The 25,808-nt window shown below is 33.2% G+C and overlaps 4 protein-coding genes across 4 annotated transcripts; 2 read left to right on the top strand and 2 right to left on the bottom strand.

Annotated features, from left to right (window-relative positions):
* Window positions 1–2,934: 2,934 nt before the first annotated feature.
* Window positions 2,935–4,250, bottom strand: LOC113229227 (the record flags this gene model as incomplete). Its single annotated transcript, XM_026462755.1, has 4 exons — window positions 2,935–3,266; window positions 3,512–3,605; window positions 3,815–3,930; window positions 4,101–4,250. Coding segments are annotated over 4 exons (663 nt in total), but the record flags the coding sequence as incomplete, so codon positions are not given.
* A 3,238-nt stretch (window positions 4,251–7,488) lies between these two features.
* On the top strand, window positions 7,489–14,105 carry LOC113229226. Its single transcript, XM_026462754.1, has 12 exons — window positions 7,489–7,578; window positions 7,656–8,003; window positions 9,584–10,012; window positions 10,283–10,625; window positions 10,694–10,875; window positions 11,359–12,670; window positions 12,739–12,815; window positions 12,902–13,072; window positions 13,152–13,293; window positions 13,367–13,563; window positions 13,645–13,764; window positions 13,851–14,105. Exons 1-12 carry the CDS (start codon window positions 7,489–7,491, stop codon window positions 14,070–14,072), a joined length of 3,633 nt encoding a protein of 1,210 aa, XP_026318539.1. The 3' UTR covers window positions 14,073–14,105.
* Window positions 14,106–14,236: 131 nt separating this feature from the next.
* On the bottom strand, window positions 14,237–19,765 carry LOC113229280 (chymotrypsin-1-like). Its single transcript, XM_026462825.1, has 5 exons — window positions 19,643–19,765; window positions 19,393–19,546; window positions 16,131–16,374; window positions 15,549–15,695; window positions 14,237–14,529 (listed from the first exon to the last, which is right to left on the bottom strand). Exons 1-5 carry the CDS (start codon window positions 19,698–19,700, stop codon window positions 14,362–14,364), a joined length of 771 nt encoding a protein of 256 aa, XP_026318610.1. The 5' UTR covers window positions 19,701–19,765; the 3' UTR covers window positions 14,237–14,361.
* Window positions 19,766–22,380: 2,615 nt separating this feature from the next.
* LOC113229225 (pre-mRNA-splicing factor 18) lies at window positions 22,381–25,593 on the top strand. Its single transcript, XM_026462752.1, has 5 exons — window positions 22,381–22,443; window positions 22,518–22,650; window positions 23,575–23,747; window positions 24,593–24,673; window positions 25,432–25,593. The coding sequence occupies exons 1-5, from the start codon at window positions 22,381–22,383 to the stop codon at window positions 25,591–25,593; spliced, it is 612 nt and encodes a 203-aa protein (XP_026318537.1).
* The last annotated feature ends 215 nt before the right edge of the window (window positions 25,594–25,808 follow it).

Below are 25,808 nucleotides of genomic sequence, written 5' to 3'. Positions count from 1 at the left end.
AACCTACCATTACACAATTCACAGAAATAAAGTTTTATAGAGGTATATGTATATACAGAGCGGTTTTAGTAAGACATTAAAACCGCTAATAAAACAAACTTTTACTTTGACTAAGCAAAAATTTGGAACATAAGCAAATTTTTCGTATTTACAAAACGAAGATTATAATCGTCTAAGTTTAAGCAAGAAATTACGAAGTTTCTTAAATCAAAGTTGCTTCATTGACTGACACTGAGCTTCGCTCTTTCTCGACCCTTCAAACAGTGTCAGGCAAAGTGCTATATTAACAAAAATAAAAAATTATACAGTAAAGTTAAAACCTATCGTTTTAATATTTTTATAATATAAATAGTGGCTTTTACAACTTGCCTAACTCGCCATTTTTACTTAAGTGAAATCAAATATCGTTTATAAATCCCAGCCTTAATGTCGAACCAATCAAGTGTAGCCGGGATTTTTGTTTCTGGATTATTAATATCATTTTGTAATTGGTTCTAGGATAAAAAATAGAACACTAAATTTTCCCGCAAAATTTTTGCTTTTGTGATCAGAACAACAAGTTAAGTCGAAATTTGCATGCCGTTAAGAAAATATACAAATTTTCAGATTTCTCTTTATTTAAAGACAAAAATGGAACATTATATTTCAAATCAACAGTATAATTATCTCAACCAAAATTCTGGAAATTGATGACAAAGTGTAGACTATGTAAATACCACGGCTACATATTGGCTGCTCAATTAAACAGATACCAATACTGTCAAAACCTTTTTGAAAAATACTTACCTGCATTAGTCAGATTCGAGATCTTAATTTTTTTGGTACTCGTAACTTACAATAGAATATGTTACTGGACAGATTTCATATCAGTTTCTTCTCATCAAGCGCATTTGTTTAACCGCAAGTTTATTCTACAGATTAAAATTATTTAATGACGTTGGTATTAAATCTTTTTAACGTAATCTTAACAGTACCTAGAACTATCAGTACTAGAATTAAGAAGTAAGAGTATGTCCAGGGAAGTACACCTTACTTACTTACTTTAGTACGCCAAGCAGTAATGTGAGCATTACTGCGGTCCGGTTTCGAAGGGAAAGGGTACTAGTGAAATTACAGGCACATGAAACTTGTCAACCTTTGTCTCAGGGTGAAGTTAGAAGACTTTTGCTTCTCATTCAGATGTCCACGGTTCGAATCCCAGTTGGACGATTACGTACATTTGTGAAAGTTTAGTAGCAATACTTGTTGCTAACGAAGAAGGAATACAATCTTGATATACTTTGCACGTCGAAAGAATCCAGGAACCGCATTGGGCCAGCGTAATGGACCCGTGTCCAGCAATGGCATGTATACTTAGTTGACGATGACGATGAAGACCGAAGTTAGTAAACTTAAAATGACAAATTGGTATTTTCAGTTTCTAACTGTACTTTAATTAATATTCACATACACACCTACATACATACATAGGTACATACTTACAGAACAATTGTTTTTATAAACTAATACAATATACCCAAAATATATTCATATAAAGTATTTGATTATTAAATCGTGATTCACCATACCATATCTATTAGCAAGCAGTTAATTAGAATAACGAATTATAATTAAAAGGACGTTGTTGTCTAATGCCTACTTAATCATGTGAAATTAACATGGTATTAACTAATTAGGTCAGATGAGTATTTTAGGCAATGTCTGTTCGATAATTCCTCATTCGCAAGCCGTCTTTCAAGCACCTTAAACAAATCCTATATTTCAAGGTAAGTCTAAATTTGTTATAAAACGTTGAGTAACTGATGAACGCGAAAAATTATTTACCATTTTTTCATTGAAAATTAATTCCAAGTTTAATTACACAGATGGCTAAAACGTTTGTCTACGTGACCCTACTCTGCATCGCTGGGTTGGTATCTGTTGCATTAGCAGAACCATCCTATTATCCTTCATACGTCTACCCAGTGGAACACAGGAGCAATCTCAGGAGTACGCAAGAAGAATTTGAAGATCCAGCTAACTATGAGTATGTATATTTATGGACATAGAATTTTACGAAGTGGCAACAGTCTATTTGTTTGTTGATGTTAACATATTAGTTATCCCAGATTTAGTTAAAAGATATTACAAAATCTCCTTTTCCTCGTTCATTTTAATAAAATGTTTTATAATATTTCAGGTTCCAAATTGTGCCTACTGATCAATACAATGTTGGTCAGTATGATGTTTCTCAAGACGACAGTCCCACAAAATCCATATCAGTTTGGGACCTAGTACCAACCCCTATCGTAAGTGTCGCTATTTATCTACATTTTATGATACAGCACATGTGTTACAAAATGTAATACACAGAGCCTTTACGGACCCAGTCGGGCACAACTGATGACAAATGAGTCGAAGGCACTTTTAAATAATTAAGAAATTAGTATTGAAGTGATATATTATTTTACATCATATAAAAACACTAACCTATATTATGGTCATTGTTCTGTTGAATAATTTAGCATCTAATATGGTGTACAATTTTTACAGACTGCAGTTATAACCATCGGTAAAGTTATTGCTGTCGCTATCACCGGTATAATCTCCAAAGCCTTATTAGTAGTGAAGATGATAATCAAAAAAGGCCTCTGGATCGCCTTAGGAGCGGGTCTGGTTATTGGATTCTGTGCCTTCACGCCTTTTTGCACCCTCACCATCGAGAGACCATTTACCCGTGAACTTAGATTAATTGGGCAGAATATCCCTTATTTAGACGAAGTAGAAAGTTTATTTTATCAGGCGTATGATAAGATACATGAACTGTACGGAAAAAACTAATTTGTGTATAGTTGTTTAGTAGTGTAATTTAACAAATAAGTAATTTATTGTATCAAGTATTTATTGAATAAAAAGGAATTCCAAAGCAATTTGGTTGTTTAAATAGATTTGAATTTTGAACTTTTTAGGACACAAATTATAAATTAATATTTTCTATAGAAAGCAGCACGCCGTTTTCTCTGACCATTGCGGTCGGTGACTTTCTGGATTTTCTGGTACTTATTTATTGCAGTCTTAACGAAATCTGCGGCATGGCTGATTTTCTCCAAACGTTCAGGACTCATAAGGGATCTCATCTCTTCATGGATGGGCCCGACACCATGGAAAGTGATAGAGCAGAGATTGGTGTAAGAACAGACTCCAACAGTGAGCAATGAACCGATAAGCAAAGTGAAGATACTGTTGAACATCCATACGAAGGTCCTGCCGACGTAGCTGACCATTGTCTGAAAATGCAGAATCATAAAATTAAAGTTAACGTGCAGCACCCGGACAAACAAATGTAGGTTTAAGGGTGTGATGTATATATATTTTTGTAATATTCTTAGTGTTTAAAATAAATAAAAAATAAATAAATAATAAAACTTTAACTTTTTTTCAATTGGAATTAGCTGAATTCAAAATTTAATTTAAGCATTTTGTAGAATATGAATTTGGGAATATTGAATGTATAAAAGAAGTAGTTACTTACTCTAGAATCAGGAACTTGGCTCCAGAGTAAACTGAAGGCAGATGTGTCAGGCTCCATCAAATAACTATTCGGACCATTTGCATACACGTCATAGCTGAAACAAAAAGGATGATATTAATGGCATTTTCAGCATTATTTACGTATATACTAACAACAGCTTAAAACATACTACTGAAATAAAAATAAAATCCACAAAAACACTAAACAAAAACAAAGAAGCAAACATGATGGCCAGCCCTTCATTTTTGAACAAAATTTGACAGCAGATGTTTGTCGTCCTTGTCCGAATACGAAAATATTTACTTGTTAGAAGTTCCATATCCGGAATCATAGCCATAGCCAGGTGCATAAGGGACATCGGGGTATGCGACTTCAGCTGGCGCAGCCACGAATCCATAATTGGGAATTGTTAGAGTATCCTGGAAACACAGTCCTTAGATTAAGCACACAACGTAACATACAAAGTCCATGTATATACTTTTACAATCCTGGAATATGGGAACTAGCTAAAGGATATCATCTTCCTGACATTTATATTGGATAATACTTAGAAAGTGCATATTCGAACGATATTTTAAATGTAACTTACAACTCTGTTAATTTCAGTAGTTCCCGCGGGCGCTGGTTGATCGGCCAACATATCATGTTTTACAATAGGGCTTAACGGCTTTACTGGCTCTATGTGGACTCTGCTCTCAGCTCTGTATACAGGACGTCGTTCATCCTTGCTGTCCTTTTTGAAAATAGGTATAGGTAGGATAGGTTCCGTTTTGAGATCGGGTTGGAAAGCTGCATTCTTGTCCAATAAAGCATAGGAAGACGTAATTTCAGCTGCTAGTGCTGTAGCTGTTAGTACCAATACAAATGCTGGTATTTTGTACATCTGAAAAGCAAACAAGTTACTATAACTTCAACACGTTTTTTCGGGACTCATAAAGATCATGGTCCATGATAATACATATCCATTTACTTAACTTAGTTAGTCTACGTAGTAATTAGGTAGTTTACGTAAGTTATATAACAAAGTCAAACAAATTTGGATGATTGCAACTTACCTTCTTCGTCAAGTGCTACTGACTGCCTCTCAAACTAATCTGTTGCACTTTACAAATTCTTAACTTATTTATACTAAAACTGTTCCATGACAACTCATCATTTATATCAGGAATTGCGACTTATCTTCGGGACATTGTTTCCCGGGACAATAGTGACCCGTCTCTATCTTTACGCACAGCAGATAGTGACTACTAAAGACTTTGGAATCCGAAACGTAGATTGCTTATTGATAAGTGATAGGTACTGGGCATATTAGTTTTAGTCAGGTCATTCAATCCTTAAATTCAAAGGTTGTAAACGTCACAAAAAGCACTGGAATACTTATTTTCAGTAACCCTTTATTCATAGAACGTTTTGCAAATTTCTCTTCGATGAGTTGCATATAGTAGCTATGTAAACTTTAATTAAAAATACATGTCTCCTGTCATATTTTATTGAAACTTATGATACTATAATTAAAATTTCAAGTAAAAACTTGACTTTGCCCTTGTCCAAAAACGAAGTCGTAACGAAGGAGACACAACTTAAGCAGAAATCTTATGGAAATATTAATTAGGTTAGTTCTTGAATAGCCTATTCTTTGTCCGTCAAACTAAAAAATACACAGTGTATTATAACAGGCAATAACGCTCAAAGTCTAAATAACTGATGAAGCAAAAAGTTCTGACGTGGGTTGAAACTTTTTGTTTTGAATAAAATGAATATGGTAGCTTTGCGATCTATTCTTTAGGCAAGATTATAGATTGCCCTAGAAAAGTCTGTTTCGTGAATAAATAAAATTCCGTATTAAAGACCTTACTAAAGTAACAATCAATGGATATGTTCTGTCACGCGATGGCAATTTTCGCCTTATTACTTTTTCATGTCACCTAGACATGATGACCGCTGCCCTGTTTTTCGTATCGATTTCAAATCCATTGGTTTGCCGAACGTACCGGTGAACTTTTCTAACGTACTGGTTAAGGCACATTAGGTCAGTACTAACTTAGATACCCGATATGCTGTGATAACAAGCCTGACACGCTTGTTTCCTACGAATTAATATTTTTATGTTCGGAAAAATAAATAATACTAATTGTTGTCACAAAAATATTACATACACTGTAATTAATTTTCAGTCCTTAATAAAAGATGTTATCTATAAAATAGCCGTTCGGTTAAATTGGCTATTAAAAAATGTACATTTCATAGATAAGGACAAAACAAAGTAAAATCACATAGGTAAGTAACATTTTTCACAAAACGCATCTAAATTACATAGCTGTACTGGTAAAACTGTAATTTTATAGCTTTTCATTATTGAGTTTTACCTCCAGAAAGATCCTGATTTTCTTACTATACCCATACAATTTTATGGCTTTTTGTGGAAAATGTCACTTATGTGGTTTAACCTTTAAGCGGACGATATGAGGCATGTTTTCAGAAACTTTTTCGTTAAGTACCTAATACACAAAGCATGTACTTAGATACGTCTTTATACACGTATCGTCTTAACAAACATTATTTATTTTGAAAATAGAACTTCAAATATTTTCAATGAAAATAAAGATCTTACCGCTTAACATATTCCCAGAAAAGTTTAATCTCCTCCTCCAAAGACATGATCTCACTTATCAAATTTAGGCACAACAATCTTTTTCTACATAAACAATTACAAAACTTATCGTTAGTTTTAAAAGATGCAAAATTACTTTGAAGTATAAAAATTTTCAGCGTTACATATACAATTTTGACACTGATTATTTATCGTAACACAGGATTTATAAGGCAACCTAACTCGGAATCTAGAGCCTCACAATTAAATGTTACTTTTCTAATCCCATAAAGAATTGATTATTATTATATTATTTATTATTTTTTATACAAATTACAAACAATTGCGAGAACTGCAACTTTGGTGTTTTCATAACTATTATTGTCTTTTTCATTGGCTTGTTACTAAACTCAGAATTTTCAGGGCATTTCACCGTGTAATACGGTCAAACACATGGGCCCGCGTGTGTTGACTACCTGGCCATCGCCACTTCACCCAGCAAACATTTCAATTTCTGTAGTTCAGGGTTGAACCAATCGATTACGATTCATTGTAAATGTAGACTACTATAGTAATAAATAAAATGAGGTGTTTATTCATGGTTAATTGCTTACAGCTTATCGTAGACTGACAGATAGACGTGTAGACTATTGGTATATTGCGATCTTTATGAAAGAAATTCTAGAGTAACAGAGTAGTAAATCAACAAGAATTAAATCCACTGATACCTACTAGTTTCACTAATTGATTTTGACATATCGCTGAGTACGTAGGTAGATTAGAGGGTGGATAGTCTAAGGTAGGTAGATATTGTTTTGTATAGGTAATTTTTTTTTAATATCAAGTGATGGGATGAACAAGTCGTGGGCCTGGTGATACGCGACACGTCTGTCCATAACAGTTGCAGTGCCACTCAGAGCTTTAAAACGAAAAGAACGGAGGGACACTGCAACTCTGCACCCGTCACCCTGACACGTCAACTTGTGTTAAGTTGACAAGTCCCATGTGCCTCTAATTTTACCAGCACCCCTACCCTTAAAATCCGGAACGCAATAATGCTGACATTGGCTTGGCGGCAGAAATAAGTTGGGTGGACGAACTCTTTCACAAGAAGCTCTACTGCTACTGATTAATTAAATACGTTGTAAGAAAAAGATAATTAGCTACACAGGTACATAGCCACAACAGTACTTTTATGATTAGTTGCGTTTACATTGAACGAGATTACATAGAAAAGTTTGCATATCTATTCACTGTTTGGTAGTTGCCAAACATTCATGAATCGAAATTTGAAAAAAGAAAATGTTCTTCTGCAGAAACAAAAATATGAGCATGTCATGTTTTTCATAAATTACGAAAACAAAACATCTCTGGCAATACCTTAACAATGTCGTTACGAAAAATACCTAGCGATTTTCAAACGTTACTGCATGCATCTAACAAAATAACTAGCTATAGAAGAGCAGTTGAGGAATTGGTAATTAAACGTTTTTAATTCCTTCTTTTAAGTTTTAAAAACATTTCATTTTAACTTCTTACGATGTTTCAATACAGGTTTACAATTCCTTGGACGCGGCTTCGACATCAATAGCGATTCGACTTAGTATTGAAGAAAACGTAATACAAGTTATTGACAATGGATGTGGAGTGAGAAAAATTGATTTCAATTTACTTGGACAGAAACATACAACAAGCAAATTTGTTGATTTGACGGCATTGAAATCAGCTCCAAACAAATATGGCTTCCGCGGTCAGTCTTTGGCAAACATCATTGAAGTTTCACAAAGCGTCAAAATAACTTCGAGACATGAAGATTTAGATGACACGTGGTATAAATTTTTTTATAAAGGAAAAGAACAAAACATTATGGACAGTAAACAGAGACCTTCAAAGGGAACGACTGTAAGTTTTTATTGTTTTTAACAATTGGTTTCTATATATTGTCGTCAGCGGCACAACGGTTTTCATCACACTTGCTCGTAAGTATCTCGTAGTGTGCAGCAAAACAAGGCGGTATTTTTATCATATGGCCTACATTTTATAGCGGTAATGAGTTTTTTGCTTTATTTCTACTCTCCTGCTCGCCGCGAGTCTAGAAGTGCGGGAGCCCCTTCATTTCATTTATAATTTTTAACCGTCTTCAAAAAAAGCAGGAGGTTCTCAAATCAACAGTGTGTTTTTTTTTGTACTTTGTTGATAACTCGTGAACCGATTTTAATCTTTATTTTTTGTTGGAAAGAGGGTACTTCTAAGGGTGGCAAACTAGGGGATGAATTCGGTTTCGCGCACTTTCCGGTATCCGATTGCAATAAAACTTGGCAAATAGTTGTAATTCCACGAACTTTTGAGGTCGGTTTTTGGGACACCTACATACTCATAAATACCGTGACATGCTTAGATTAAAAAGATAGTATGTTATGTCATACATAAAGTGAAAGCAAAAAGTGTTATGCTCAAAAAAATTCGAATCAAAGGAAATTAAACTAATCCGGCTGGATCGAAGGAATTTTTTGTAAGTGTTCGATCTTTGTAGTAATAATTATAACAAACTAGTGAAGTAATTTCACAAAAAAATATTTGAATATCAATTGAATAAAAATTTTATCAAAAAAATTTTTGTTCGTTATGCAGTGTGTTTTTGTACCTACTGGAACAGTATGGGGAAATCCGAAACCATAATACTTTCATATAATTAAGACTTTTTGTTGTGACAACAAATTTTACATAGTCAATTTGATTTAACATGTGTTGTCCATAAAAATTAATAATATTGACAATTTTTATTTAATGCCTATCGACTCAATTTCTTGTAAGGATCATTTCATTGTATCGGAAGAAAAATTTGAACAGCAGAAGTTGATCAAATTTAATAAAATGTTTTTCAAAAAATCACACTGTATGAGATTTATTTGTGAGATACTTTGACATATTTTATAAATATATTATAAAGTCCATTGACTTACAATGATAAAGTCTTATTATTGTTATATCTCATTAAGCATTAATTTCCTATTCTGAACTTGAGTTACTGCTACAACTCTGATGGTAGTAATCTCTCCCTTGAAATAAAAAATCATCAAATCCCTCCTTTCAAATTATTAGGGATGACACAGTTGTATAAATAATTAATTACTGGTAATTCTTGTTGCTTTCAAATCACTTACTAATGATTTAAACATTCTATTGAACAAAATTCATCACAGATATGTATTCAAGATTAGTATTATCAACAGCCGTATTGAATTTTGGAGAAATCTTCATATTCATATTATTGTGGTAACCGTAAATAAGGTGAAAACTCTAAAAATCACGTTTTTGTTTGTTGACATTGAGTTATTCTACATCAAATTTGGCTAGAGTTTAATTTTTCGGATTTAAACTCGCGTGTGTTTATTTTTTCAAACAAGCCAATGTTTCGGGCTCTTTATAGGTCGCATGATCAGAATAGTTTCATTTATACTATAGACTGATTAATTTTACAGGTGGAAATAAAAGGATTTCTTTACAATTTGAGTATTCAAAAGAAATCGATCAATGCATTAAGTGAAATTAATGACATAAAACATTTTCTTGAGCAATTGTCATTGCTGCATACCAACACATCTTTAAGCTTAAGAGATGATACAAAAAATGAAATAATATTCAAGATACATAAGAACCGAGATATTTATCAAACTCTGAGTTCAATATATGGAATAAAAAAAACAGATTTACAAGAACTTAAAGTGGAAAAGAACCAATACAAAGTAACAGCATTTATTGGAAAGAGGGATACAGAGCAGAATAAAAAACAATTGATATTTCTTAATGGGAAAATTGTCCAAAACGGGAAAATTCAAAGTATAATAAATCACAATTTATCTAAAGCACTCAAGTTGAACTATGAGAAGAAAAGGAATTTAAAATCGAAGGTGGGGTTTCATTTCTATTTCTATTAGTTATACCTACAGATTGGAAATATGACACGGTTCAGCAAGTGCAGCCTCCTTATAGCTACAGGAAAAGCGGTCCTAGATGTTTATGAATTTTGAAGGTATTTTCATTGCCATTCACAAATTTAAAAAAATGGTAGTGTTTAATAGCTTTAAAAAGCATAGACAGTCTGCTAGAACCATTTTCCTGTAATTATTATATATTCAAATTTCATCATATTTCATACTGACTTTCAATAGTGATTGCAGATTTGTTTTAATAGTGAAGACACCGAATTGCCTAAAGGCAAAATACCATTCTACTTGGTGTCCATATCTTGTCCTTATTACGATTATGATATTAGCTACACACCAAAACAATCGGTTTTTGAATTTAAAAACTGGGACCAAATAAGCAAACTATTGGAAAAATTAGTAAATTTCTACGGCGGAGATGTCAATTTAAGAGAAATTAAACAAACTGTTATGAAAGAAGCAGTAGATCAAGATAAAGGGAATGAAGTAAAAAATGAAGTTAAAAAAATTATGGATAAAATACTAGGTAGTAATTCAAAGAGGCCAGCTGTTTCACAAATGCAAAATGGTATCAAAGGTAAGGATCTACTTATTATTTTTATACAAGAATAAGGCATATGGTAAATGTGACTGATTTACTTACAGGAAAATTAGCTAAAAGGAAAATTAAAAAGAAAATTCCTAAAATTTCTTTGTCCAAAATAATTCCCCAAAAAACTCGTTCATCAATAACGCATGAAGACATAAACTGTGATAACGTAAACGACATTAGTGAAAATGGTCTTCATGTTGTAAACGTCCCTAAAAACTCTCTAGTCAAGGAAAAAGTAAAAAAAATAGAACCGACGAATAAATCCAAAATGAGGGTAATAAATAAAAGTGTAGAGAACGAAAAAAAGCTCCGACATAATACTACGAAAAACAAGAAGGAAAAACATTTATGTCAATTAAATGAATATATGAACAACTATAAAAAACACAGAAAGACTAGGCTACTTCAAAAATCCTCCAAGAAAGTAGAAACTAAAGAAAAAACTATTAAAAACAAAGTTATATCGAGCAAGAAATCAAAACATACACAGATAAAAAAAAATACTAACAGAAAAGTTAAAAATAATATACTTCAAGATCCTCTGTTAAGTCGTTTTGAAAAAGTAACCGATTCCATTAATCAAAGATGCAATATGCTAAGTAAAAAAGTTGAAGATTTATTAAGTTACAAGAAGAAACGAAAACAAAAAATAGTGGTCAACGAAACAGTTCAATACAGTAATATAATTCAAGACAACAAAAACGTGTCTATTCGTAAGAAAATTGCAGAAATAGTTCTACACGATTACATGCCTTTATCGCCGAGATTTAGCCCTTGCAGCTTTGATAATCGCGTGTGGGATGGCTGGAAGAAAATGCCTTGTAAATCCTCGTACGATTTAGTCAAGACAATATTGACTACTCAACAAACAATCGATCGTGTCACCAGTAACGTTACTCGGGAAAGAATGTCAAGTTTAATTGAAATTAATGAACTTCCTCCTTTAAGGCCCTCGTGTTCTAGTGACGTTCATCGTGGCTCAGAAATACCACTATTTCCAAGATTAACTTACGATAGCCATAATAGTAGACTTATCCAGTGTAATGTTCATGAAACAATAGACAACAATATCAATAAGCACTTTATCTCAACACAATCTGAAGATGATTTCGTAATACCAAATCATACACAAAATACCAGAGAAAGATATAAAACCAATGTCCAGAAAATAATTGATTTTAAACATAACAAACAAAACGATATAAAGAAATCTATCTTTGATATTCAACACATGTGGAATTTTCAACAAGAGTCAGTAGCAATTGATTGCTCAACAAGAAGTAATGATCATTTAGTCCGAAGTTGCGTTCAAAGTTTTGCGAAAACTAACGAGGAGTCTGTTTTAAACGAAAGAAAACATAGTGATTATCACCTGACTTACACATTGCCAGATCAGAATCACCAGCCCTTACGACATAAATACAACATTTTTGATGAAACATACACTTTAGATGCTTTGCACATTACACCAGATGGCTACAATCATCAGAAACATGCAGGTCTCCCAGAAAATCTGGACGCCCACAGATGTGACCAAAATTATACGAAACATAGCAATAGTGACAATCTACAATATAGTAGGAAATCAATAAACACCACGGACAATGTAAATGTTGTATTCGTGTCTGAATCTCAAGAATATTTAATACAAAAAACTTCAGAAATAAATATAGAGCCTTTAGAGATTTGTGAGATCGTACACAGCCAAGATGTTGAAATTATAGATCACAGTATTCGTCAAAATAATGATTCTTTGTTTAATGATGAATTTTATATAAATTCATCCTTCCTTGATAAAGACGCGTATGTAAGTGCACCAAGAAATTCCAGTGAAGGTATCATTAAGGGGATCAATGATGCATCATATCATTTGTACAATCGACAAACCATAGATAAAGTATTTATATCGTGTGGTACAAAAAATAATATTAATATTGAAAATACTACAAAACCTCTACCCATGTACGACTTTAATAAAAAGGGTGGAGACAATTTTACCATTCGAAACAGACTTCGATTCATTCCAAAAGGTAATACATATGATTCTGAACACACAAAAAGGATATGAGCTAATACATTTAAAATTGATTTTTAACAGGTATGTCTCCGATATTTGAAAACTGCCAGACAAAAACCGTATGTGACTATAATTTAAACAAAGATTATTTTGAAAAGGTAAAAAACATTATTATATTAACGAAATCAACAACAATTAATTACAGCTACTGCACACATATAGTTAAAAATGTCCTTAATTCCAGACTCTTTATGACGACTTTGCCAACAATGTACAAGTGACTTCTGAGATGTTACAACCAGGTATTCAAAATATAAAAGATTTAACAACTAAAGAAATTCAAAAGGCTGACAATAAACTGAAGAAAGACAATGCTTCTCTGATTTTCAACGCTGATTCTCTAAAACAGGCCAAGGTAATCAAGTGGAGCCCAATTGAATTGCGTAAAGGTAATTATTCTTATACAGTAATTGTAATGTAACCTATTTTTACAGGTTTTAGGTCAAGTGGATGAAAAATTCATAGCAGCTCAAATAAAGGGCAAATGTTATCAGTCTCTTGAAATTTCGGAATACCTTGTATTATTCGATCAACACGCAGTCCACGAAAGAATAAGATTAGAAAACAATTTAGCAGGTTTGCGACTATACTTATTTGTGAATCAAATTAATATTATTAACTCTTTGAAAACCAATATCCTTGAATACAGATTACTTAATCGACGACAAATGGAAGAGCATAACATTAGATGGATTTATATTGAAGCTACCTAAGGAGGATATTCTTTATCTGCACAATTATAAAGACAAGTTTTCACAGTTTGGCTTGAACTGGACTGTTTTAAATGATAGGGAAGTGACAGTTAGTGCTATTCCTGAAGCCATTTTGGGTAAAAATCCTAGACAGGTACGAGATATCAAATTGTTCAAAACGGTCGTTTGTCGACCTGTGTAAATTAAATTTAAATAATAACTTATATGATTACAGGTAGCGGTAGTTACGAAAGCTGTGAAGAATATAATTTCTGAAGAAATAAATGCCATGAAGCTACAAAAAGGCTGCGTCTCTTTGTATCCAAAAACTATTATGGATCTTGTTTTCAGCGAGGTAAAGATTGTAACCATAAATCATCCCATGAAACTATTTTGGTAGTTTATTTACTTATGTAAATATATGTTTATTTTTCTATCCAGGCTTGCAGATACGCTATAAAATTCGGCGACAAATTATCGAAGAATGAATGTGTGGAGCTTCTCAATCAGTTATCGGAATGCAAGACACCATTTCAATGCGCCCATGGGAGACCAGTAATGGCTGTTCTCCTGGAGCTGAAGAGAGATTGTCGATCATATACAGTGAGTTATTTAAGTTCCTGGAAACGGAATTTATTAAAAACTCGTAAGTTTGTACACTGAATTAATACCGCTCTAAAACTTCCAGATACATGTGTCCAAACTATCAAAATTTGCACGTCCTTGAAACTGTCTTCAGTAGCAGCAGATATTAATTGCAAAGATTAATTGCTTCAGTCTGCTGTAATCGTCGGAAGAAATTATTTACTCCCACTTTCATTGTATCGACTGTACTAAATAGACTTTACGTTAGGTACTTTGTTCTGTTTATTGAAATTAAATCAATTGCAAACACTTGATAATTCAATAAATTTTGCAACTAAATATTTCAAAATTAAAGATGTAATGAAACTTATTGACGCCTATAGCAATCGTTGCTTTTTCCCATTTCTTCAAATATCCAAAATAAATAGGGGTTGATTCTTGTATGAACATCAGGAAATCCAACAGCGCAAGGAATACCCCATGAGACCACACCAGCCAACTGACCGTCTTTCAGTATAGGACTACCGGAATCTCCCTGAAATAAAATAAAAATATTGATTGTATTTCCCGCAAAATGTCAATTATCGCCGCCGTTTTAATGTTATTATTTAAAAAATGTCACTACAAAATGGCAACAGCAAATAAGACACTGTTGTTGTCGAGTAAATCCCACTAGAGCAGCATAAAATTGCTCATTTTCATCTATCTATACTCTGGCATAATTTTTTTTTTTTTGAAGGAAAGTACCCAACATATAACAAATTGCAAAAAGTAAGTCACATCCTGGCAAAATAGTCCACACGGGCCTATTACTTTTATAACCGTGGCCGCATCGACTTCGAGAACTTCGCTTGTATATTTTGTTTAGTTACCTACTGTTAATTGTCAAAATGAATTGAAATGAAATGGTTAATATAAATAAATAGGTATTCATTTTATCACGCCTATCCGTCGATGTCGTAGGCAGAGACAACAATATAAAGGTAGTATGCCATGATCCTAAACTTTTGCTTTGATTGATAGTCCTTTCATACACGCTCATTTATTCCGGATATTATTTATCGACTGCCTTTTTTAAATACAGCCTCATTCGACAATGTGAAGCATTTAGAGCGAACTCTAAATATAATGTAACAGTCTAATGTCGAAACATTTTATCTAAATTTTATGCACATTCGCGTGCTATCAATCTTCGATTATGGATCTTCTCCGCATTTTCTGTTATCATTATATCACGTTTCGTAACACATCGCTGTCTTATCTATATATTGCTATTCTTTCTCTGAGTCATCCCCATGTGCAACCGATATCAGCAGACTGGGACTGACAAAACAAAAGATCATTAAGGGCCAGTGCAGATGCAGAGAGCAATGTGCCGCGATGCACCGAAGGCGGTCTCAGAGCATTGCAATTTATACCTTATTTCGATTGTAATAGTATAAAATATACACTGACAAATTTAATTCTGTTATTGTCAGCCGGTTGTCGCTGCCTCTTGTCGATCGACTTGCTTTATGTTTTTTGCAAATTTACTTTATACCAACTCGTACTTACGTGACAAGTTCCTTGCCCCAGTTGAATAAACGTACAGAACATTTCGTCGAACACTTCTCTATTGTATCGCATTGCAAATCTACATGTTTCCTGGCTAAATACTGTTAAGTTTAAAGCATACATTTGGTCACTGGAAACGCCGTGAGGCTGAAAAATAAATTGATTAAAATTAACGAATGTTCATGTGTAAATAAATTATTATGTACAGTATATTAGTTTAATAATAATAGTTATTAGTCTATATATTTTAATTTTCCTTCACTAAAAAGTTCATGGTAAATTCCAAATTAAATTTCGCACATAAATTTCGAAATACTCAGAAATGCAAGCCTGGACTCGAACCCACGACTCGTTGCTTGCGAGCACCTGTTCAGCTAGTCCCTAGCAGCTGTCCTCCCTGGTGAACAAGTGGGGGCACAAGTGAATTTTTTCCACTCTACCCTACCACAACGTCTCTGTTTGGGATGAGAGGCGTTAGCTCAGACCATATTGCTTCCACGGCTTCAAGGTACATAAAGAAACAACAAAAATTATCTCCTATTTAGATAGGTTTCTCTATTCTATCTTAATAATTTTAATTACCTCCTGAGCTCCAAATCCACTCAACGTAAGTGGATCACCCTCCAGTAACTCTTTCCTATATAGTTTCAAAATATCAACGTGCTTTGAGTCAAAGATCCCAATGATTTCTAGTATTGCTATGTCATTTTTCCTTAGTTCGGCACTATAATCGTCATGAATTAGAACTGATTTAACGTCATATTCGTGTCCACCAACTGCCAAATTCGTAGTTCCTACAACGGCTTTTATGTATTCCGGTTCCGCACTGTAAATAAATTCGAAAACCTTATAGCAATTGCTTACAAACCTTCCAGGCGTCTTTTAGTTAGACTTACTCGTATATACTCCCGGACACATAATTCGAGCCACCTCGCATTTTTGTCGTAAAGAGCTAGAATACAAAAATAGTGTTATTATCGAAGAAAAGGTTTTCCCCGGTTTTGCAAATCCAAATTCCCAACAAGGACTTATAGAAAAGACGTTTAGTATACTAGTTTAAAAATTGCATAATAGTTTTTGATCAATGAAACATTGTTTAAGCTTAGGGCACTTAATGCTGAAAACGCGTGGTGGCTCGAATTATGTATCCAGGAATGTACATTATATTACATTGTGACACAAGGGCGATAAATAGACAATTACAGAGGAACTTTCCTGGCTCAAATGTTAGTAATTGCTGTTGTAAAATTTGGGTTTATGTAGATACGCGCTTTTTACAAAAGCTACTTACGCGGGATTGCACCATCCACGAAATTCGTAACATTGCAAAATTTCGAGTCAAGAAAAAATAGCTGGGTACTTAAATCACACGCACAATAACATATATATTATTACTATTAATGGTATTTGTAAACAGTAGAGTTCCATCTACTTCCAATCCAATTACCATCAGGCGCACGACTTGTTCGTCCCGTCATTTGATATTATACTTAACATATCAAAATCTATGAATGAAAAAAATTGGCGCGAATTTGTAGTTACAGGTCAAACTAATAACTTTTTATTATTTATGTTACGATTTGATTTCTCTAGTATTCGTTACCGGTCGCTCTATAGCCAATATTCAATAAATACTTAAATAATATAATAATCGAGCCTGAGCCCGTATTTGTTCGTTTGAATGGTAATGAAGTTGTTATGATGACTATAACGTAAGTATACTCAATAATTAACACTGCATATACCTAAATTATGAATGAAAACGAACCAATGAATGAACGCTCATTTTGGCATTTTCATAACGTGTGGTCACCTCGCATTATTGATTTTCATTCATATAAAAAAAAACGAATACCTTTTTAATTAAACAATAAAAAGTAAATCTGAAACGACATGTATTTAGTAGTAAATTTACAACTAAAATTTTACCAATTACAGTCTCTGTAATACTTACAAATCCAAAGATATTGACGTTTGTTACTTTTCAGAAATGTAAGGATTGAATGAGCACTTAAAAACAATTAGGTATTATTCAAAAACGTTTCACATTACTGACATGTTTTATATTTTACAAATTCATATGTAACTTTTACTTTGCCCAGCAGTGGGACATAATGGGTTAAATCTAGACATAAACGAAATTTAATTATCTTATTTGGTTCCTTTTAAAAGCGTGCGGATTGAGTGAGCATAAGAAAGTATTTGTAAAAATTTGAAACAGGCATTAATCGATCTATAATTAAAAACGATATATTGAGTTCTTAGGTTTTCGCGATTATTACACGTAGGAAATGAAACTATTTTTCCGGATTTAAATCGCATATATTTGTTTTTTCAAACAAACCGGGACCTGTAAAGGGCCCGAAACATCGGTTTGTTTGAAAAAAACAAATATACGCGATTTAAATCCGGAAAAATAGTTTCATTTCCTATTAAAAACGATAGTTTAACAAAACTTTTACAAAAAACTAGTACAATAATGTTATATGCAAGCGTAATACTTTTGTAGATCTGACTGGCCCTCTTTGAGAACTGACTGAGCACACATTAAGTTATTTTTCTCTTGTTTTATCTTTTTACAAATAGAAATATTGGTTTCTACAATTGTTTCAGAACTTTTACTAAATGACTAACATTTTAATAATTTTACATGGGGTGCTCACTCAATCCACACACACCTGTTAGGTCTACAAAGCTACCGTGCTCCGAGCTTGAGTAGGAATAAAGCAAAAACCTATAACCACCATAAGGCTGTATAATAATAAAGTACTGCCTAGTTTTGCTGTACGTTATATTATTACTTACGAGCAAGCGTGATGAACAATTATTATTTACTGTAATCCATTAATTCCTTCTACTCAACTGGATCCAACGATACTATTTTTTTTTAATTATTAATTATTAATTGTATAGCCTAATATTTTGCACCTTGTTTCATTTTAGTTATCTATTCTGTAATTAGGCCTTGCTAAATAAATTATTATTATTATTATTATCATTATTATTACCTATGTAATATGTAGATTGAAGACTGCCCGGATCGAAGGAATTTTTCTTTGTAAACACAAATCTCGCTCGATATATATTGTATCAATAATAATACCAAACTAATGGAATATTTTCACATTAAATATATGAATATCATGGTAGTAAAACATTATGTTATTCCTAACTGATCCCCTAAAACCGATCCCTGTTGGATCCGTTTTATTTTATATTATTTTCTATTCTCATCAGGTTCCCTATGCATCTATCATCATATCATATTAATATTTTAGTTCCATCTGATACCCTGGTACTTACAAGCTTATTTTTGTTGGGTAATGTGGCACAGTCAACGAGAAATTGTGTTTGAGGGTTGTACTGCATTTTATTTAGTTTATTAGAAATGAACAACATTAACCATACTTTAACGGTCAAGATCTTTAACACTTTGTTATTTTCTTAAAAAATACCAAAATACTATTTGAGCCAAAAATAACATGGAGTGCACGTTGTGCACCAATTCAAAAGTTCAAAAAAAAAACTTAAATCTGAAATATTACTTAAGACTGATTTTTTGTCACTTGTGATTTGCAAAATGTTAATATTATTGACCTACCACAAAAAAAAAATTGATTGACTGTGATAATTATAACACTTGCTCAATATGAATATTTGATTTTAAAACTTCTTTTTTCTCTTGACTGTACTTACCTTACAAATACAAAGGAATACATTGGGAGTTGAAAAATATATTTTTTTAAATTTTTTATTTAAAATTGCCGGTCTATCAATTGTAGGGGATCAGATGAGAATAAGTCAAACTTCATGATATTCAATAAAATAAATATTACATACCTACCCATTAACACAATGAGCGGCAGTAATAATATGCCGATCAGAAACAACCGCGCCACCACAAACGTGATAGCCCGTTAAGTTTTGTAGGGAGACATGAAATCTTCCGTAATGAGGAGGTGGCTCATATCCACCAACGATCCTCTGTGACGGCGCTCCTGGAATGTACTAGAACTTAGAATCCTTTCGCCTTTGTTCTCTCTCTCTCTCTGTCTGTCTTAATATATATTTAATTATTGTGATGAAAACTGTACCTTGTACATGAGCAAAGAGCCAAAACAGAATTACAGGCACGCACAGAAACTTATTCATTATATTTTAATTATAAATGACCCGTATTTAAGACGTGCACCTACAAAGGATTTGTTATTTAAACCAAAACTATTGTGTGTGTACCATTTTTCCCAAAGATAGTGGTATCGGATAACATATCAAATTTTCAAAATGTATTGCATTACGTTCGACAATTAATTACTTTAATCAGGTGATGATCTCGTAGTAGCAACTTTTTTATAGATTTCTTACATGATAATATAAAGATAAGATTATCTGCGTACATTATTATCGTAAATCGCAAACCATTACGTTACGAAGTCTAAGTAAACAAATAGATACCACGGAAGTGAGTACGGTAGGGACTTGAAAAATACCTACCGTACTACCAGTGGTTCGCTTATTGGTACCAGGTGGTACGATGATTTTAGACTCTGAGAAAATCATAAACGTAGGTACCTACGGTAAACAGCACTGAGTGGCGAAGAATTCAATTTAATTCTTAAGTGTGAAATGGTAAAAGGTAGAATATTAAAACAAACCAAGGTGTTTACTCAACAAACATAGTTACTTCATCAATTTTTCTGGTTACTCACTCATTGATTTGATAACATTAGAACTGACAAACACGTATGGCCTATAAATCTTTATTTTAAACAACGGATTGGCTGATAATGAAGTGATGAACTCTGTTTTTTATACCAAAAAGCTGAATAATATTATACATTAAAAGCTGTAAGATATTTCGAAAAATAAGCGAAACGGGTTGAAGTAAGTTAAAAAAATTATTTCTTTTATCACTTGGACGTAGTTACACAAAAAGAGCCCAATGCACATCCAGTCAGTTTCGAGATATATGGCAATTTGAAGCTTAAAACGGTTTCTCACTCTTGTTTTATTTTCAAAACTTATAATGTCTTGTAACTCCAGAGATATTTATTTGTGTTTATATAATGTTGGTTTTTTGCTGATGAGCTGACTTTAGGAACCGTTTGGTAGGCATGTAAACCATTTTTTGATAATTTTGTGGATTGGATCCTTTTTGCTTAACTACGTTCACTTGTAGGTACTCATACTTTGTTATCACAAGTATTAGTAAGTACCTTTAAGTATATTTTTGATTGTTTATGATGCCGATCACGATGGAATACGCTTAATTCAATTTTTAGACCGTAGCCAACGATATGATCTATGTATTACCGTTACCACCTTAGCGTAGTAACGTAGACGTCATAATATCGGATTTTCATAATTATTATCTAGCCCAGAGTGATGGGGTAGTTAATAATTATTTATATTGGCCCGCCAACGTCCCTTCTATAGTAGGAGTGTATGGACTTCGGAAATATAATTTAACAGCCTTATCGATATCGACGAAAATAATATAATATATACCTATGTTAACATAAACAGAAAATAACAACACTACACAATAATATTTTCTAAAGTTCCAAAGTAAATGCATTGTTTTTTAATTCTCCCTCCTATGAAATTTTCTGTTTTTTGGCCCCTAATGAAAATAATTTGCCCACCTCTGCAGCTTGATTTTGATCGATCGGAAACTGCGTCTTTTCCGAGTCGAGGCTTATAATATTGCGGATGGGCTACCCGATCGAATCGATTCCGTTTTGAATTAAAATCTAACTAAGACGCGGACAATCAAACAAAACATATTTAGGACCTATTTACCCTAATTTTTTTCCATCCTCTAAGTATTTACCACACATTTTTAGACTCCACCATCTAGGTAGATGGTGTTATATAGTTAACAACGCCGCCAGATGTAATGCATCCACAATATAGTGGTAGTGTAAAGTTAAGTATATCGTTATTTTTTTCTATATAATGTACTTTTGACGTTTCACCTGCGTATGCGTACCAAGAAACGCTAATGACAATTATTTGGGATCAGTGTTGCCAATTTGTGGAGAATTCCCTAAATTACGGGTAATTTCAACTCGATTAAGGGTTTTGTTGGCATTGGTGCTATGTGGGCAAAATGTTCCTCGCATTTTCTAACATTCGTGTGTATTCTATCGATTGGTGATGTATCGCTAGTTTGATGGTTAATGATAAAAACACTATGATCAACGATATCGATTTTTTTTCAGCATCACACATCGCCAGCATTATTAGAAGGCCACTTAAATAAAAAAATATTCGGTAAGATTAGAGCATTTTGTTCTGAATTGTAAAATTACCAGTCGATGAGTGTTAAGTGTGCGACCCTTTCTCTTGCTCAGTCTAGTCCCCGGTATAAAAAAGGCAGTTATTGCTAAACAAAGCTGAGCACTTGGATTTCCACGCCACAACTTGCCACTCGTCAACCTAAATATCAAATTTAGGCTTAAACTTAATTATTATTTCTACCTTATCATAGTGTCACCAAATATGCAACAAATAATTATGTTACATATTAATTATTAAATAATTTGTCAAATATTAATTTATTTTAAAACTCATTAAAATTAATAAACAATTTAAGGTTATCTAATTTTATGACTTGCTTTTAATTCTTTGTTATATATTTAAGCGATGAATTTATAATAAAATAACAAGAACTCGAGTAGTGGTATTTGTGGGGAATATTCCCCAATATGGGGATTTTAACCTGGATTTTTGGGGATTTTGAACAATTTGGCATTGGCAACGCTGTTTGAGATAGGTTAGTGTAATATTTCCTTGGTAAATTTAATTACAACGAAAACAATAAACAAACATGGACATTTTAAAAGCAGAAATAGCAAAGAAAAGAAAACTTCTCGAAGAGAAAAACATAATTGTGAGTATTTTAAAAACCCGTCTGTAAAGAAAAATAAATTGATGCGATATTCAATGTTTACTTACCATCTTCAGGACCCAAACAAACCTAGGAAGTATTTCAAAAGAGGCGAACTCTTAGCTAAAGAGCAAGAGGAATACTTTAAGAAATATGGGTCGCATAATAATCAAGATGAAACAGAGAATACGGAAGCCAGTTCTGACAAAGGTTTGTTTTCCAAATACTTCACAAGTAATATCATTTTGCCATACATTTCCCATATACCTTTTAACACTTATAATTGAATGGGGTAGGATGTTTGGGCACCAATACGTCATGACAGTTTTCTTAAGCTCTAAGACCGCAAATTCGTGGCGGTGCATGGTGCGTTCAGTGGGGCATTCAATGTTTGCTCGTATATTGTGCGCAAACGTGTGTTTTGTGTTGGATAAATCCAAACAAGACACAAAGTACGTGCAAACCTTGAACCAAATGGCCTAAGAAAACAGAGGCACAGGAAGACCAAGATGAAGTTATTTAGGTCAGATAAGGGAAAAGTTAATGTAGTGTCATGTCAGGAACTCAAAATTTAGAGCGCTTAACAGTGATGATTGGCAATTACTCCACTAATAAGAGCCTAGCTTTTAAATAAAAAGAAGAAGAATGTCCTGTTGTAATGACATTAAATTAACTTAAAGTAAAACCTTGTGTATTCTTGTAAAGAATCCTAACCTATTATTTAGATGAAAAAGAGCTAGAATTACCTTTCACACTACTACATTGAACCAATTTATAGAAACGATTAGTACCTAGCAGTAGAGCTTCTTGTCAAAGAGTTTGTCCAGGGATGTACTTGCCACCTTACCTATTTCTACTGCCAAGCAGAAATATAAGCATTACTGCCTTCTGGTTTTGAAGGTGCTGGTGAAATTGCAGGCACATGGGACTTGTCAACTTAAGTCTCAGTGTGACGAGCACAGTGGCGGTACCCTTAACGTGACTTAACACCAAGATCATATATGATTTGTTCGTCCTATCGCTTGATATCATATTAAAAAAAAAGAAAAATACACCTTGGTAAAAAAATGGTATAAACCTTTCTTGCCCATTGTATAAGCATTCCACTTAATCACTTTTATTTAATACTTCTAGCCAACAAACTAGAGTCATCAGAAACAGAGTCAGAAAGCGCTGCACTGCCTAGAACGGAAGTAATAAAGAGATTGAGGGAAAGAGGACATCCTATATTGCTGTATGGTGAGAGTGAGGTACAGGCCTTTAAGAGGTTGAGAAGAATTGAAATACAAGAGCCGGAAGCAAATAGGGTAAGATATCACAACAAATTAAATGTAGGTGTTAATCTGTATGGACAATTGAACTAACTTTCAATACAAAAACAGACTGTGAAGTTTTGAGGGCACTTTAGAGCGATGGTTGATTATTTACCTAAAGCTACATTTTGTATCACTCTTTAAGTTGCATTTATATTCTGACTTTCCAACTTGTTATTTTTGTATCTTTCAAAGTTAGTTACACTGGTAACACTGAGCACGAAAGACAATATCGATGGCAATGTTAACTAGCTGAACTAAGATTTAAGACATTCTTAAATTGGCAAGGATTGTGTTCAGAGGTGGGCAGTGGGTTAATACCCCATCATCCCGCTCGGGTTTTGACCCACTTCTGCCTAAATTCGTGGGCAGTAATGGCAAATACGGAATTTCGTGTAATTCCATACTGATTACAAATTTTGATTCAAAAAAATCTTTTTAGACGAAAAAGATGCCATTCCACACAATACTCACTTTGCAATCCTGTGGATTCTCACTATTAATCAAAAAATAAATGCATCGTTATGCACATGATTAGATTTTTATGAAGGTCGATTCAAATGCATACAATGTAACATATTTTTGTATCGATTTATTTCAGTGCGATTTTCAAGATAATTTATTCAATAGAAAGGCAAATCGAATTCTGTAGAACAGAAAGCAATAAACATTTTGTAATAATATCATTCCATTCGAACAAATCTTAACTTACAACAAATAATTGTAAATAGATTTTGCCCTCAATTTCGGATGCTGATGGGTTTTAACCCGACTTAAACAACAAACAACAAAGGTAACAAAGTATTGGTGGTCTAATGAAGATCATTTTAATGTTTCAGGGTTTTAGAAACGACTTCCAAGAAGCTATGGACAAAGTAGATCAAGCTTATCTTAATGAAATATTAGCTTTAGGCACACAGGTAATTATTGTCTACTTACTATGTAATGCGTAATGTTGTAACTAACAAATCTGAATCCCATTTTGAGGACACTGTGATCTGACAAAAGTCAGGTATACAGTGTCTTTTTTAACTGGGAATATATGGGGAAATCCGAAACTATGGGAAGAAGGCGGAATTAACTTATTAAGCTTTTTTTGTGAAAACAATTAAGCATAGTAAATTTAAAAAAAAAATTACTGTGCCATAACTATTTACATAAATAAAAGACTTCATGGTTTCTAAGACAGGTTCCCTATATCTCCTATAGTTTCAGATTTCCCCCCACTATCTCAGTTACAAAAAACACACTGTATAGATGAGGTATATACATAATAATCTCTACTTCCATTGAATTGTGATACCTCTAGCCAGAATTATTGTTATTCAGATTAGAGCATCAGTTTTCAATTAGGGTGTATGGTTTGTCTGTATAATTGTAAGATGTTGAGGAGGAATCGTCTTCTCTTGTCAGAGGTTTAGTTAGGACGGCCTTGGTCGTCTTTTGTCCAAAAGAAACTTTGTCTGATTTTGAATTTTTCCGTCTCTGAGTCCATTCAGTCCTCTGGTCATCCATGCATGTTGAACGCGACATAAGAGTATTCCCTAAACGAGTCTTTTGCTCCTGATTTATTTATTTACTTTAATGGTTCTTAAAAATACCACTGACAGTACATTAACCCTGTTGAGGCATTGGATTTTGTCTTTGAAATCTAAAAATTATTGCAAACATCCCACAGAGTGAAACAGACAATTCATTGAAAGAAGATGCATTGGATGACTCTATAACATATGAATTCATACAAGAAATGGCCAAAACCATGGGTCGTGGAGACAGGAATCATGATATGAATGTTATCATGACTTTGTTACAGGTAAAGTTATTTTTTAAACTATGGTAACAAATTACAGCCTCTTGGTAAGACAGTACTTCCATCATTTGGATTTTGGAATTTGCTATGAAACAAAAACCTCTTGAAGATCTCTATTGTAACTATGAAATTCCATACTTAATCATATAATAATAATAATCATTGACAGGGTTATTTGTAAAATACTATTATTATTATTAGGGTGGCTTGATTCAGGGCCTATGCATACCCTCATCACTGCGACC

This window comes from Hyposmocoma kahamanoa, unplaced genomic scaffold (assembly GCF_003589595.1).
Source record: "Hyposmocoma kahamanoa isolate Upper Pololo Valley unplaced genomic scaffold, ASM358959v1 296, whole genome shotgun sequence".
In the NCBI taxonomy this organism is placed as follows: domain Eukaryota; kingdom Metazoa; phylum Arthropoda; class Insecta; order Lepidoptera; family Cosmopterigidae; genus Hyposmocoma; species Hyposmocoma kahamanoa.
This window is presented reverse-complemented; position numbering and strand designations above follow the sequence as displayed.

What these genes read in the sequence shown, in the direction of transcription:
- LOC113229226 (XM_026462754.1), top strand. Translation starts at nt 7,489, where the DNA reads ATGTCGTTACGAAAAATACCTAGCGATTTTCAAACGTTACTGCATGCA. An exon ending in GAAGAGCAGTTGAGGAATTG is followed by an intron (nt 7,579 to 7,655) that starts GTAATTAAACGT and finishes GTTTCAATACAG; the next exon opens with GTTTACAATTCCTTGGACGC. An exon ending in TGGATCTTGTTTTCAGCGAG is followed by an intron (nt 13,765 to 13,850) that starts GTAAAGATTGTA and finishes TTTTCTATCCAG; the next exon opens with GCTTGCAGATACGCTATAAA.
- LOC113229280 (XM_026462825.1), bottom strand. Translation starts at nt 19,700, where the DNA reads ATGAATAAGTTTCTGTGCGTGCCTGTAATTCTGTTTTGGCTCTTTGCT. An exon ending in GCTCTTTGCTCATGTACAAG is followed by an intron (nt 19,547 to 19,642) that starts GTACAGTTTTCA and finishes AGTACATTCCAG; the next exon opens with GAGCGCCGTCACAGAGGATC. An exon ending in TGGGGCAAGGAACTTGTCAC is followed by an intron (nt 14,530 to 15,548) that starts GTAAGTACGAGT and finishes ATTTTATTTCAG; the next exon opens with GGAGATTCCGGTAGTCCTAT.
- LOC113229225 (XM_026462752.1), top strand. Translation starts at nt 22,381, where the DNA reads ATGGACATTTTAAAAGCAGAAATAGCAAAGAAAAGAAAACTTCTCGAA. An exon ending in TCGAAGAGAAAAACATAATT is followed by an intron (nt 22,444 to 22,517) that starts GTGAGTATTTTA and finishes TACCATCTTCAG; the next exon opens with GACCCAAACAAACCTAGGAA. An exon ending in GGAAGCCAGTTCTGACAAAG is followed by an intron (nt 22,651 to 23,574) that starts GTTTGTTTTCCA and finishes TAATACTTCTAG; the next exon opens with CCAACAAACTAGAGTCATCA.